The sequence below is a fragment of the Glossina fuscipes genome, unplaced genomic scaffold, assembly GCF_014805625.2.
Source record: "Glossina fuscipes isolate IAEA_lab_2018 unplaced genomic scaffold, Yale_Gfus_2 1, whole genome shotgun sequence".
In the NCBI taxonomy this organism is placed as follows: domain Eukaryota; kingdom Metazoa; phylum Arthropoda; class Insecta; order Diptera; family Glossinidae; genus Glossina; species Glossina fuscipes.
In genome coordinates, this window is record NW_023998415.1 from 3,521,154 (window position 1) to 3,535,567 (window position 14,414).

Below are 14,414 nucleotides of genomic sequence, written 5' to 3' on the forward strand. Positions count from 1 at the left end.
CTTAATAAATCAAGAAATTTTGCCTTCTTTTTATAAACAATTCATAGAATCTAAAGAATAAATAAAAGTTTACTTTTAAAAGCCATTCATTCAGTGAATATTAAAGAGATCGCCGGCTGAGGGTAACGGAGCCAAACCGCCAGTAACATCGGGCAATTGTGTTAAATCAGGTAAATTGGAGAGATGATCACGAATTTCCTTTTGTACGGCTAAAATTTTTTGCAATTTCTTCTTATACTCCTACAATTAAAAGAAAACAAAACATTTTTTTTTTAAATTCGTTATACAAAAAAAAAATGAGAGCAGTAAATATATTTTTTAAAAAGTGACTTTTATAATCAATCTAAGCTTCGCTGTTTATTACTACGAGATTTTGTTATATATATATATATATATTTTTTTTTTTTTTTTTTTTTCTTTATACTTATAGTCCGTTGATAAGAAACAAAAAATAATATCTTAAAGTTTCATTATGGGTTGTCTATTTAAAATACTGCCATAGGTACTTTGCTTATATAAACTACACTGGAAATTAAAATTACATTTATTTAATAAGATTTTTAATTGAATAGTATCTCTATCGACTTCAAATCAACAGCTTTAGTAATTTTCACTAACTCCAGACCAAATAGTTTTTAATGAAACTACTACAATAGATATTGGATATTGCAAGGTTTGCTTGTAACTCCTAACGGAAGCCTTTGACTACAATTTCATTGCTGAAATAAGAGATAAATGTGAAAAAAAGAAAGCAACATTTACTTCTAAGCGTTTTTCCGCTTGCACCAGCAATTCTTTTTGTTCGGCTTGAAAATCTCGCAGCATCGACGCCAATTTGGTGCGTTCCTCCATTTCAGCTGCTAAGCGTGAATTGTAATCATTTAGAAGTTCAACAGCTTCGTTAACCTAAATTTAAATTCGGCTTTTTATTTGCAATACTTTCCAAAAGGACCGTAAATTTTCTTTGCACACCAACCTGATTGGCTAAGGCTTTAGCAGCGTCTTTATCCTCGAGTTTATTAAGGCAGCTAATTTCTGAAATTTCCGGTGGCAGATTGGCAATACGCTCTCGTACTATAGCGTCACTGGAGGCAGAATTTTCAATTTTAACCAAAGCCTTTATTAACTCCTCCGGTTCAGGCGGGTCACCCAAAGGCAAATAGGGACTTTGCTCAGCGTCACCATTCAGTTCAAACAGAAGTGCAGTATTTTTATCGTCACTGTCTGAAGAAGTCCGTGACCGTTTTACTTTAGTCTTATTGTTTTCTTCGCTTTTACGCTTGCCGTCATTGCCTTCGTTCGAATGGTTCTGTTTGTGAAGTTTGGCTCTAAAATCAGCTATCATTTTAGGTTCATAGACGCCACGCTCCTCCCATATATTTAAGATACGTCCCAAATTGCCGAAAAGTTTATCCGAAGTACAAGTTTCACCAATATGTGAGAATACTTTAGGCAAAATATTTGAAAATTCTTTACCATATTCCGGTCCTTTCTTTTTACTGTTCTGTATAACATCATTGGCCAAGTACATAAAGATAAGTTTCTTGGACTCTGGTACTGAAAAGCAGAAAGCGACATAGGCAAAGATGCTTAATATGAAACTTGCTTAAAAGAAGTGGAATAACATTTACCATTTTCAATTTCCCGCAGCCACGTCTTAATAATGCCGGCATGATGCTTACGATGATGAATTAACCATAAGGATAGCGTTTGTATACTCTGTTGGCTAGAATTCAATTCGGCCAATTTTTTTAATAACGCCGTTTCAGTAAATGCCGACATGCTCTCGCTATAGATGCTACTTTAATTTCCGACGTATTAGTAAAACTTTCTTTATTTTATTATCGACAATATAATCCCTTTTTCAAATATTTTTTATCTCTTTTTTCTTTTTTTTTTTTTTCCTATTGAATTATTTAACCAACTTCCTCTTTGGAAATCCTCTTTGGAAATGAAACTTCAGTCTAAACACAATTTCATGATTTTTTCTTGACATTACAACTGTCTGTTGTCATATAAACAAACAGCTGTGGTTGGCGAATTATTCAATTACAACTTATTAACAAACCTGGGATGTTATTAGCGCTCCAAAGTTGCATTTCGGTATGTAGGAAAATTATTGTATTTAAGATCCCTATGGAAGAGAAAAATATACAATATTATTATAGGATTTTTCCCTCTGATTGTGACGAGCTTAAGGAAAACGTATCATTGACCGAAAATATTTTAAAATTACAAATGAATTGAATTAATATCATAAAAAACAATTGCAATATATTGTAGTCCGTTACTTTCATAATTGCAATTATAATTTGTTGCGAACGAAACGTGAACGAAACGTGAAAATTTTATATAAACTGTTTACTTAATGCATAACATGGCGCATTTGTAATCATATGTTGTACCCAAGGCAATATTATATAGGTTTCAATTCCTATAGTGGAGCGCAAGCTTGATCGCAATGCGCAAGCTAGGAAGTTAAGCATTTTATCTTAATTATCGCAAAGGTTGCGAAATGTCTGCCTGAGGTGAACGAATGATTAATTGCGAAATTATGGACGTTATGATATTTTCCTACGAACTTTTGGACTGCTTACACCTCCATCGAGCTCCGAAAATATTCAAATCTTTTCTTTTTCTAAGACTTAAAAGAGACAATTTCTAAAAGTGCGCAAAAAAGCACTTATATATATATATATTTATATATGTATATATATGAACTTACTTATATATATATATATATATATATATATATATATGAATTCTTTATGCGACTCGAGGAAGCAGGAGTAAGGAATTTTTTTATAATTTTTGAATGACCCTGCTTATGAGTTTTACCTATGAAGGATCATAAGACGTAATTAGGATGCATTGTCGTTTAGAAAAACACATGAATTTATACAGCTTTATAATCTTTGATATAGTCTACTAAAGTACGCCAGTAGTACAGCCGCCTAATTCGCCCGGAAGTTTTATTTATTTCCAAGTTCGCCATGCGTCTCATACAAAACTTCAGTAATCGTTGTTTTCGGAATCCACAACAACATGCCTTGTTCGGTTATGCACGTCAAGTAATTTGGCCGTCTTTTCTTCCGCATGTAGAAACAGAAAATAAGGCTTTTTCTCAGACTTTAAAGAAAAGGTGTTTTCGGTTAGGCTAATCTTCGACTTGCGAATATAAGCGAGGCTTCATTGCGTGAACACCCTAAAGCAGGTTTAATTTTTACGGACTATATTTGCACGTGGGAAGAAGTCATTTTTCAAATTGAATAAAAAAATATCGTTGCATACTTTACTGCGCTTTTTTCATGTTATGTATACTTCATGTAAGTACGTAGCATATAAACGTTTGTTCAAAATGATTTATCCCTTCTTGTCGTCTTCTCTGCACCTTAAGGCTTTTTTGAATTCTTTTATATGAATGCCAAGAATTCGAAGGGAAAGTATTTTTGCATTGCATAAACAAATTCAATAAATCGCATTAATTTACCAATTAATATGGTCCAACTTTTTTAAAAACATTTCACGCACTCTTTCGAATCTAAAGGCTCTTTCATTAAGAGTAATATAGGATGAATGCTAATCAATCTGTTTAGCATTTGTTGCGTCAGGTGTACTTTCGCCTTCAAATGTTCGAAAGGCCCAGCGTTTGATTTGGTCTCGAAGCCATAAATTCGAGTGCGTTAAATCCCACACAGCGGTGGCCTAAATAGAGCAATAATGTTGGCAACCCAATTCTCTAAGGACCAAATACACACACACAAACACATATGATTGACCTGCCACTAAGGTAAAATTTTACAATAATCGTGGGATCGCGGGGACGAGATCCGAGAAAGTATCATTCTTAATGCAAGGCCGTCTGCATTAACTTTCTTCTTTTCAGAATTAAATTAAATCGAAATTATATTTAGAGATTTAAAGATTATACTATGAGATAATCGGGAAATCTTTGCGTTAATATTATAGAGACGCAAATTGTTCTTGGAAGTGAATAAAAGGTAGTAAGGAACCATTTATAAGCCGTTTGGAAAGAATTTCAAATATAGCCACAAAGCCACGTTGAATTTTGTCAAAAGCCAAATTTTGATCTATTATTTTTATGCGCCGCAAATTGAGCTCGTCCCACTTCATGTAGGTTAATGTAGCTTAAATTTGGAAATTCGAAGTGTTGCAAGAGTAGAAGACAAAAAGCACACAGGTGTAACAACCAAGAGATTATTTCTACATTTTGGAATAACTGATGAGAGTGTATTTGATGACATTCTTAATGGTCAATGAAAGGCAAACGAAAAATAAATAATATAAAGCCGAATAGAGAAAACTTAAAGAATTCTATAATTACTTCTAGAAAGCGCAGAAATATGGATCAAAGATTCTATGCATTTTTCATAAAAGTCTGGTTTAACTTAGAAATATGCGTTTTTGTAAGCTTCCGCAATTGTACGCACTCCCAAGGGCTTGGCACTCTATTCTAAGATGAAGCTTAAAACCAAAGGGACCAAAAATTTGTAATTCATTCATCAGTAACTTATACATAATTCATTTCGTCATATAATTAATTGTGTGGAATGCATTGTGTGAATGTATTTAAGCTTTGTAACGTCTCCAAGGTAATTGCCAATGCCAATGTTATGTCAACTTTCCTTTTTTTTTAAATTATGAGTGGGCAGATAAGCCGATTGATATTAATTTCGAATTTTAAAATCAAATTTGCTTGTGTGAGCAAACTTTTAAAGTTATGAGGGGAAATTCGTAAGACGGCCATAAAGTAATGGGCCCGATCCGTCTATGAGCTCTTGGAGACCAGATAAAAACTTGGGAAAAAATCTTATAGCTTGTAAGAAATATTGATTTAAAATGCCCATAATAGTATCTGCTATGCCATTTGAGGGTTGCAATGTATATTTCCGCCGTCTTAACTTCAGGCTGATATTCAATTCGGTTCTTTCATTCATTTTAAGAGTTTGTAGTTAGCTTATGCACAAAAATCGTTTTAAAAATAAATATCTTGACAGACAGATCTATTGATGTCCTCATAACGATTTATTTCCTTATTCCACTTATTCATGTTTATTTCATCTAAAGATCGGAATAACTGGAAAATTACGGCAAAGAAAGAAAAAAAACTCAAATCACTTAATATAAAAATTACGCAAAATACAAATTAAAGAAAGCGATCGCTTACAAACATATTTTTTATAATGTAGACATGACATATACTTGACATTGCTATCTATTCGTGAAAATAAAAAAAAAAAAACAAAGAAGAAATGTAAACAAAATCTAACGCCTTATGACCCTGAGATTATTGGAAACCATGCGGGCATATTATAATGAATGATTTTTATGAATTTAACGGAACTTAGTACAACATTCAATCACAGAAAGGAGCTTTAGCGGACGTAACGTACGTTAGTACAAACTGTAAAGAAACAAGAAAAAAAGGATCTTATCCAACATATTTAGTAACCAGAGAAAAACGAATATAATCGTAACTAAAAGTTGAAAAAAAAAATTATGACAGCAGACTAGATTGGCTGCATTCTGGAATCCATTTAAGAAACAATTATGAGATAACAGTCAAGCGAAACGCGCGATCATATCTTGTAACCCTTTTTTCTTACGGAAACATACGATTGGCATCGCTTGAGATATATAACGAAAGTAATAAGGCGCTTGAAAATACACTTTGGTTTCGGAAAGAATAAGCGAAAAATTATAGAGAAAGCAGTTCCTTTCACAATCTTTTTTGATTTTTTCCCACAATGCTGTCTCGCACGTAAAGCAGAAACAAGGCGAAATAGGAAAGCTGACATTCAAATAGGTTTTGATAGTTTTGCTGTCGGCGTTGCACAGACACAAACGCCTATTTGTTACCAATCTGGAGAACGCACTTACGCAACGTATGCACATTTTTCGAAAAGTGGAAGATTTCACTTGACAGAAAACTGAAGGAATCTTTTTGCGCAGATAAACCATCAGTAAGAGTAACGGGATTCCTTGAAAAAATGCTATTAAATATTTAAATGTGATATTGGATTGTAAGCGTAACAATGAGGCGTTATTCCTATTTTCTGGTTGGGACTACAACTTTGCCGGCTTCTTACAATACTGTATGGGAATTAACAAATCATACAGTCATACAGCGTGCATACACGCGAACCAAGAAGAAAACAGCGCACAAGATGTCAATTTATTTTAAATTTAGAAATTACTTATCTAATTTATGTTTGCCTCGCACTAGTGCACATTTTTCTTTTTGTTTTTTGTATTACGTGATTTGCGATTTGGGTTTATACTATGCATTATTTTTTAAGAAGAAATAGTTTCCAAATTATTGATCAATGAATACACAAATACATATCTAATGTAAAGTCAATAAACCAGCTTGTTTACCTTTATGTTAACTTTTTTGTTATTATTTTTTATAAATTACGCCGATTTCCTTATTTCTGGTCCTAAAACCATATGTTTTTGTTTACAGTTTGCTGTAGAACAATATGGTAGCACGGCTGGCCATTTTCATTGATTCAATCACGGTTTACTTTTATTTATTTCATTTATTTATTTACACATGAAACTCAGCTAATATAACGTAATAAAATAATAAAGTGTTTACCACTGAGAATGACGTCTCACTGTGCCAGCCCCTTAACTGCCACGTTAACTTAAGCATAAGGAGGATAAGAATTTGTTATCAAAACCATATTTTCCTTTTTCTTCCAATTTGAGCTTCCATTGCTTATTGCCACAACAATACAACTAATCGATAATCTAATCGATAAACTATCCTGACACGCTTTTACACTCAATAAGGTCTACCTTTTGAATTCGCTTATAAGTAAGTTTAAAATTAATAGCCATATTCTGGCATAACTATCGTTCCACAGTCGGAAAGTATGTGTTTATGTCTGCTTGGCATCGTTTCCGTTCCCTTCAATCAATTGGTATTTTGAAGCAAAAATGCTCAGTTACAAAGTTCATCAATCAAACGATTTTGCGCTAAAACAGGGTTGCTAACTTATGAAAAGTACAAAATGACGTGTAAAGAATAGCTCGTAGAGTTGAAAAACGGAGCATATGAAACGGAAATTGTTAATATACTATATTAATATAATAATTCTTATCCTTTTTCTAATGTTTTACCAATCTTTCGCGCTGCAATGTAATCAAATTGATTAACAAATCAGTTCATAAAAAAAATAAAGTTGTTTTATAGGCCTACCGTTGCTTATTTTTTACGAAATTGGATAAAAATATTGTAGTCGTTATTTGTTCCTCCATTTTCTGTGTACATTTCATTTAAATTTTTCTTCAACTTTTGAAAATTTTCGCTTAATTCCGTTGCACTATAGTCTCAGTGTCTTGTTCAAGGGCAGGTCATCTGAAGTCTCCGCATTTGTGCTTAAACGTCAGCCTATCAGCTAAACACGAAAAGATAACAAGTCCGGCTTCACTGTTGTTTGGCAGAAAGATATGGTTAGTATACTTGGAATTTTATTCGGACATTTATTAACTTTTGGTATGCGTATAACTAAAGGGATACGTATTAACACTTAAAATGGGGAAATTCACAGTACATTCATATCAACGAAATACGTTTGCTGAGTGTGCTGCTTCGGTGAACCTTTCGCCTTAATTTTACTTACAACTTATCGTATTTCAAAGTTGTGAAGGAATATATTTACTTTCAATCCCGTTTAATTTATTTCATGAAAAGATATAAACACGTGAAACTTGGATAAGCGCTACGAGAAATTTATCTGAGTGGTCATGAGAATAATCATGATCAAGTAGCTTTCCCAGATATCCATCCCCTGTTTGAAAGCATTTTTGCGGGTTTCAAGCTCGATCGGGGGACGTCCGCTAAGAAGCTATCTGCTAAATTTCATTTTTTTTTTTTTTTGCAAATTTTCGCATCCACGAGATTTGCAGAAAAAACCTGAAAATTGGACAGATGGAAGGACACCTGGTTAAATTTAACACTGATGGGTTTTCCGATTTCCGACCTTTTAGCAACCAGTTATAATGAACTCTTCCAAGAAATTACCGCCTCGTGGTGTATACGGAAATCGTGAAATATTTTATTTTATAATTGTTAGGATAAAAATAAAAGTGCTTATAAAAATTAAACAGGTACACGTTAACGGAAAGGTTTTTTAAAACCTTTTTTTATTTATTGTTTTTATATTTTTTAACTACATATGCAAAGTATGAATTTAGAGGTTGCCGGATAACGTGGACCATAAACTCGCCTATATTGAAAACCTGATGGCATTTGAGATTTGAGCACGCTAGCTTTGTTGGCTGGTCATACGGAAGGTTTCGTAGATGTAGAGTCTTAATAATGAAACTTGACTTTCCGGAGAATGATTTGATCATGTAGGTCGTCTATGGCAAATCCGTGTATTCGATAATCTAATCGAATATAGAAAAATATGTAATAATTTTTTAACCATAGCCGATTTTTTCTTTCGAAACCTGCTTAGATGAAAACAAGTCTTTTCTGTCGTTTAAATTTCTCTACGATTTCTTTCATTATTGATTAGACACACATATGTTCACTCGCGTAAGTCTCCGCTTCTTGAAATGTTATAAAATATTAAAAAGATGAATCGATAGTCCTTCAAGGTCGTGTCGTTTTCTCATATGTTTTTTCCACGATGAACAGAAACAAACTGCGTCCCATTGGTTAGTTTTGGTTAGAGATATATTTGCTTCGCATCCTATTCATTTTCCACAATACATTTTTTTGCATCCTTGTGAAGTCACATCTTCCACATTCTCATTTTTCGATTCTTGAGCATTGAGTAAGAGAGCAACGCCCGTGTTCTATTTTTCGTCCAAATTCCGTTGTGTCACTTCATTCGTTCGTCTTTGCTCTGGCTATTCGGCTCCCGGTAATTTCTCGGCTTTCTGTTAATTCTTCTTTCCGTGTTTTCGTCCTTGCCTGCGATTGTCCTCCAGTTCTTGCATCTTTCAACTTTCGCTCACTTTTCCTTTGCCATTATTCTTTCGGTACGCTACAAAAGGGCAAACAACAAAAATGCCTCTCTCTCATACATAGTAGTTTCAAAACATTTGCACAACGCAGTCAAAAACTTAACTGTAAGATGTGCGACGTAAATAAAATGAAAGCGCATAAATATCATGCTCATTGCTGTCTTCTGGCATCATCGTCGTGATTAACGTGTCTTCGTGGGTAAAGAATTCTTTCAACTTAACTGAAAGAAATGCTTTAATTATTGCCAAAAATAAGTAGTGCTAGGCTGTCTGTAGTACGATATGAGGTGCGAAGGCCGACAAGCAGTATAAAATAGAACACAAGATCTAGAAATTTATGTTCAACTGAAAGACAAACAGTTGCCTTTTCATGCTCTAATATGAAAGAGTGATATAAAACTTGCTTTACCTTGCCTGGCGTTAATGTGCCTGACAGCAACATACAGTTGCAACAGTCATCTTTATCTAAAGAAAAGACAAAACGCTTGCCCTTGTAACGATCATTCTCTATTAAAAAATCATTATTTATTTCGATTTCGTTGCTCCTCTTATGCAGTCTTATGTGCATTTACTATGCGCAAGTGAAAAATATAAATGTTCGAACTAAGCATAATTTAAAATAGACATTAATAATAATTAAATTATTGTTTACGCAATCGAATCGAATGCTTTCTTATACCCTATACCATTTGTTATACAGGATGTACTGACTTAGGGCAGGCCTATCTTTTATTATACCGATCGATTGAGAATCACTTTCTGAATGAATCCAAACTTGTCTGTCCGTCTGATGTCTAGCGATGTATTTTTATGTTTTACAGGTCACAATTTTTGAAATATTTTAATGAAATTCGGTGTAGGACGAACGCTATTGGAAATGGTTTGAATTGGTTCTCTTTTTCACTCTCCATATAAAGCTTTATTTTGAAAAGCCGTGATATGAAAAAAAAAATTCAATTTTCAAAATGTTTCAACAAAACCCGCTGAGTAATGCTATTTCGATATTATAAATTGGTATTCAAACATTTAGTTCGGCTGGGGCAACTTTTTGAACCCCCTTCCATATAACAGTTCCTCCGAAAACTGAACCTTTATACCGTAAAAAAGTCTAATTTTCCATACTTTTCCATACTACAACGAAAATTGATTCATAATAGTAAAATGACAAAGAAATCAGTCTAACCGAATTTCGACCACGTAGGAACATTTCTTAGATACCAGCGTGAATCTTTACATGCGAAAAGGCCTAAAAATATTAACAGTTTTACAATGAAAATTTATTATTGATAGCACATTAAAATTGAGTGGACCAAAATTGAACCAAATAGGCTTTGGGTCCTATATAGGATTTCTCATGAATAATAAGTTCTTCAGAAAAAGATTTAATTTTTAATATTTTATGATAAAAATTGGTCCTTAGTAGATATTTACGAAAAAAGTTAACGGTAGGGAATTTGGACCACATAGGATTATTTTTTAGACACTAGTATACACGAGAATTACCACGAAAGCCATTATATGAAGGGAAAGTCTAATTTCAAGCTTTTTGTCACGGGAACTGAAAAATAATAAAATTTTGGGAAGTGTGCTAAATTTGGACCACGCCATGTGATGCTCTGGCCATGCTCTAATAAGCGAGCTTTCATGAAAAGTATGCCTTTGAACGAAAATAATTTGTAAAATTTGTATTATTACTAAAGCGAGGCAAAGTGCTACAGGGTATCTAATGGTCGGCCTTGCTGCGACTGTAATGCTCTTACTAGTCATATAATTAACAATGTACATGTAACGTCATGTAAGACGAACACATAAAATTAAAACAAATGCATTTGCACAGAATACCGAATAATCACTAAGTGGGTCAAGTCGAAGATTGAATAGCGATTTGTAAGAAGTGTTGGGTGCACTCTATAGTGTACTCGCTGAAATGCAAATGTTTATTGGATTATGATCACGCGAAATATTTGCAGTTTTACAACTACAACGCGATGTAGTGGGGAGCGTGTATACGCTTCAGAACGTAGTATAGGAAACTGTTGCCGGTAAGGAAAAATATCATGGCATTTTTTTCCAAACTCAAATAAACTTTATTAAAGCAAAGTTTGTTTGCGTTATTTTGATCGATAAATTTTTGCTATTTTATCGGTAAAATTATTGCGTCATCACTGTAGAAGTTCCGGAATGTCTCAGCAACAAGTTGAGCCAAACTATTTTCGCCCATCCCTTTTGAAGTCAACTTTACATTATTAATGGTGTCGCAAACTCTGTCAGTTTTTATCGGGTAATCGAAGAAGCATCCGAATCGGCATTATCATGATGGAAGACGGATCCTTTTCTATTGATCAATTTTGAGAGTTTAAGTTTAAGTGCGCGCTTCAATCATGTTAGTTGTTGATAGCATAGAGTGGAATAAGTGGTCTGCCAAGATTGGAGCACCCCATACTGCACATTTGCCTTCCACTTCCACTAAACCGAAAGCACTAATATACGAGCCCTAAATACTGACTTTGCTATATGCCATGGATGGGCGACATCATTTGCGATCTTCCTGCATACATTATTACAAGTGACTCGCCTTTTATCGTCTGTCTATATTCTTTTTGAAAATAGCTCGTTTCCGTTTCATTTCTGTCGCGCTCCGCAAGTGGGAAGCCCGCCCATTATTTCCAAGGACACCTTGCCCCGAATTGAAATAAAATTTTAACCTGTACAACTATTTCTAATAAAATAGTTTATTGTATTATGTATTATATTTTTAGTGATATTTTGAAATTTTTTATATAATTCTCAATAAAGTCAGTGAAATTTCATCATATTTTCTTTATCTTAAATGCTGTTTTTCTTTATCTGAAATGTGAATGAATCTCTTCATCAAATTCCGTCCTTAGATATACTTTAATGTGAGGACAAACTAAAAAAGTGAAAGAGGCAGACGACGAAATCTCGTACACTGCCGTTGCGCGTAGTATCCTGCGCCGCTATGATGAAGAAGGAGCATTTTTCATATCCTTGATTAAATTAGCTTTTGACCTTAGTCTAGCTTTTAATTTCTCTTCATCATAGAAACCGTTTCGCAAGCTCTCACACATCAACGAACAGTAAGCCTGTCTTTATTTTTTAATATTGGCAGCAAGCGAGAGACTTCTCTCTCTTCTACAGCTATGTTACGTAACATTTTTTATTGTACAAAAGCTATTATATATTACAGATCCGAATTAGAGAGAAAATTGATATGGTATTCTTTTACTGATTAAATTCAGTGCATATTTTTTGATAAAAATAGGTTTTCAGAATGTCTTAGATTCCTTAGATTCCATCTTTGCGCGCTTCTTGTAGGCGGCATAAAAATGCATTATTTTATTATTTGGTCGTGAATAAAAACGTATATGCTCTTCGATCTTCTCGCAGCAATGAATGGCAAATCTATTAAGAAATTTGAAGCGATTTCGCTCCCGGACCGGTGAATGGTAAATTTAACTCTACTAACGCAGTCATCGTATACATGTCTTATTAACCTAGTACGTGTGATTGAGTGATGATTTTGATATATTTATATATAGAGTGAATTAAAGCGCAAAAGATATTCTATATCTTTAAGATACCTTTAAGCCAATAAGATTAATTTTTATGCCAAAGCAGTAATTATGTCGTCTCGTAAATCTGAGGAGAAAGGGATCAAGTATCAGCAAAAGCACTTCTATTGCAGTCAATTTTGGGACAGGTTTCGAACAAATCAGTTACAAAACTTATTTATAAGTTCATAAAGGGTACAACGCAACGCCATAGGAAACAAGAGTAGTATTAAGGTGCCGCATAAGAATACAGGGCAACCGTTTCTGAAAGACTTTTATAGCTCGACGAGTAGATAAGTGAACATTTGTTAAATGGAATGTCATCGCTGTTAAATGATTTATCGACTCCTAAGCGCTGTTAACACTTAACAAATCAAGTCAATTTTCGAAGAAACTTTCGAAAAAGTCATATCGAGGTTCAGCAGAAAGATGGATAGTCTTTATATAAAGAGCGAGTAGGTGTGCGAAGCTGGCCAAATGAAATATCATATTTGATTGCGAGCTTGTCTTTGATACGCTCCAATGAGCCTGAGTTGAGACTTGTTTAGGAGCCAACTTTTCAAAGCCTTAATGCTAATGATTTTCAAAATAATACCTGTGATCACACTTTTCAACTTTTCATTTCAATTCTGGAGGTAAGTAAGCTTATAATTTTGTTTTGTTTTACTTGCTTTAACGGTTCTCTCTTATATTCCCCGATGCTACAGTTGCAAGAGTAAATCTAATCCATTCTTTGGTGGTAACTAAAAACAATTTCTTATTTTGAAGGGCGCAGGTTAATTAGCCAATGGCCAACTTTGAACTCGACTAAGTCTATAACTCTTAGAGACTTTAACTTCCAGACATTTGTGTGATTTGTTTTAGTTTTAAGGATTTCCATCAAGTTGCAGGCCACAATATATGTTATGAGTATTAAGTGACATATTTTGCGTAATGTGGACGCATTTGAAATCATGTCCATTTATTTGTCTGTGCTAAGCTGCTCGACTTTCAACTGTATGTAACAGATGGACGGACGGTGGGACGAAGTGAAATCAATTCAGAATCTTAAATTTCTTAAGACCATATGTACTTTATGCATTTTCAGATTGGCGGAGATGAAAACCGGCCACTTAACCGGTTACTTCGGTTAATTAAGAACACAATTGTTTAATAATGTTTGTAATGCTGGCACCGCGCTCTGCGTAAAAATTTTTGCGGATAATGGTGCTGTTGTATAATGTGTAGAAGAAATTTTGGTGCCTCCTCTTAAATATATTTTTAGAAAATTATTTTTCGTTAGCGTACAAAATTATAAGCAATTTAGGTTTGTGTGAGTATACCTGCATGCGTATTTTTAAACAAAACGATCATTTTGTTTTCGAAGCAGATATTTTTTTAATTCTCAAAGTTTTTATATTGCCAGTGTAAAGTTCATAATAAAAATTTTTTGGTGAATAAAGAGTGAGTTTTTTTTTAGTCTTTCTTTTCTTTTTTTTTTTTTGCGTTTAAACTGATATTATTCTACTAACTCGATATTAATGTGAATGTGTGTTGTTTAAAAAAAGCAGTGGACTTTTGATTTTTCCAAAACGAAGAAAAAGGAAAAAAATAAGCACAAGCTTTCATTCATTAATTTTTTTGAAAAAGAAAAAAAAATGCAAAAATAAAAATGAAAGCGTAACTGTGTCAACCACAAATGACTCACGTCCGTTTCAGTGCTTTACTTGTCTAATTGTCACTTGCGAACCATTGCATTGCATCGTCAGACCAATACGTATGGATGCATTAGTCTGCAATTACCTACCGTGTACCAAAAAAAAAAAAAAAAAAAAAAAAAAAAAAAAAAAAAAAAAA

The 14,414-nt window shown here is 33.6% G+C and overlaps 2 protein-coding genes across 6 annotated transcripts in view; one reads left to right on the forward strand and one right to left on the reverse strand.

The window, feature by feature from the left end:
- The window catches only part of LOC119632282 (regulation of nuclear pre-mRNA domain-containing protein 1B), a 2,898-nt gene extending 805 nt beyond the window's left edge, over window positions 1-2,093 (reverse strand). The window contains exons 1-4 of one of the 2 annotated variants that reach the window (XM_038025110.1): window positions 1,632-2,093; window positions 977-1,557; window positions 763-906; window positions 74-240 (exon numbers count right to left, since the gene is read on the reverse strand). In XM_038025110.1, coding sequence (XP_037881038.1) covers window positions 91-240; window positions 763-906; window positions 977-1,557; window positions 1,632-1,782 — 1,026 coding nt within the window. In that variant the 5' untranslated portion in view covers window positions 1,783-2,093 and the 3' untranslated portion in view covers window positions 74-90. Of the gene's footprint in view, window positions 1-23; window positions 241-762; window positions 907-976; window positions 1,558-1,631 lie in introns of those variants that run through there. The other variant, XM_038025107.1, reaches the window with a different exon arrangement.
- An 11,664-nt stretch (window positions 2,094-13,757) lies between these two features.
- LOC119631679 overlaps window positions 13,758-14,414 on the forward strand; it is an 11,512-nt gene continuing 10,855 nt past the window's right edge. Inside the window, exon 1 of one of the 4 annotated variants that reach the window (XM_038024099.1) lies at window positions 13,758-13,890. The gene's annotated coding sequence lies outside the window, so the exon portion shown is untranslated. Of the gene's footprint in view, window positions 13,891-13,978; window positions 14,022-14,186; window positions 14,335-14,414 lie in introns of those variants that run through there. The other 3 variants (XM_038024101.1, XM_038024098.1, XM_038024100.1) reach the window with 3 other exon arrangements.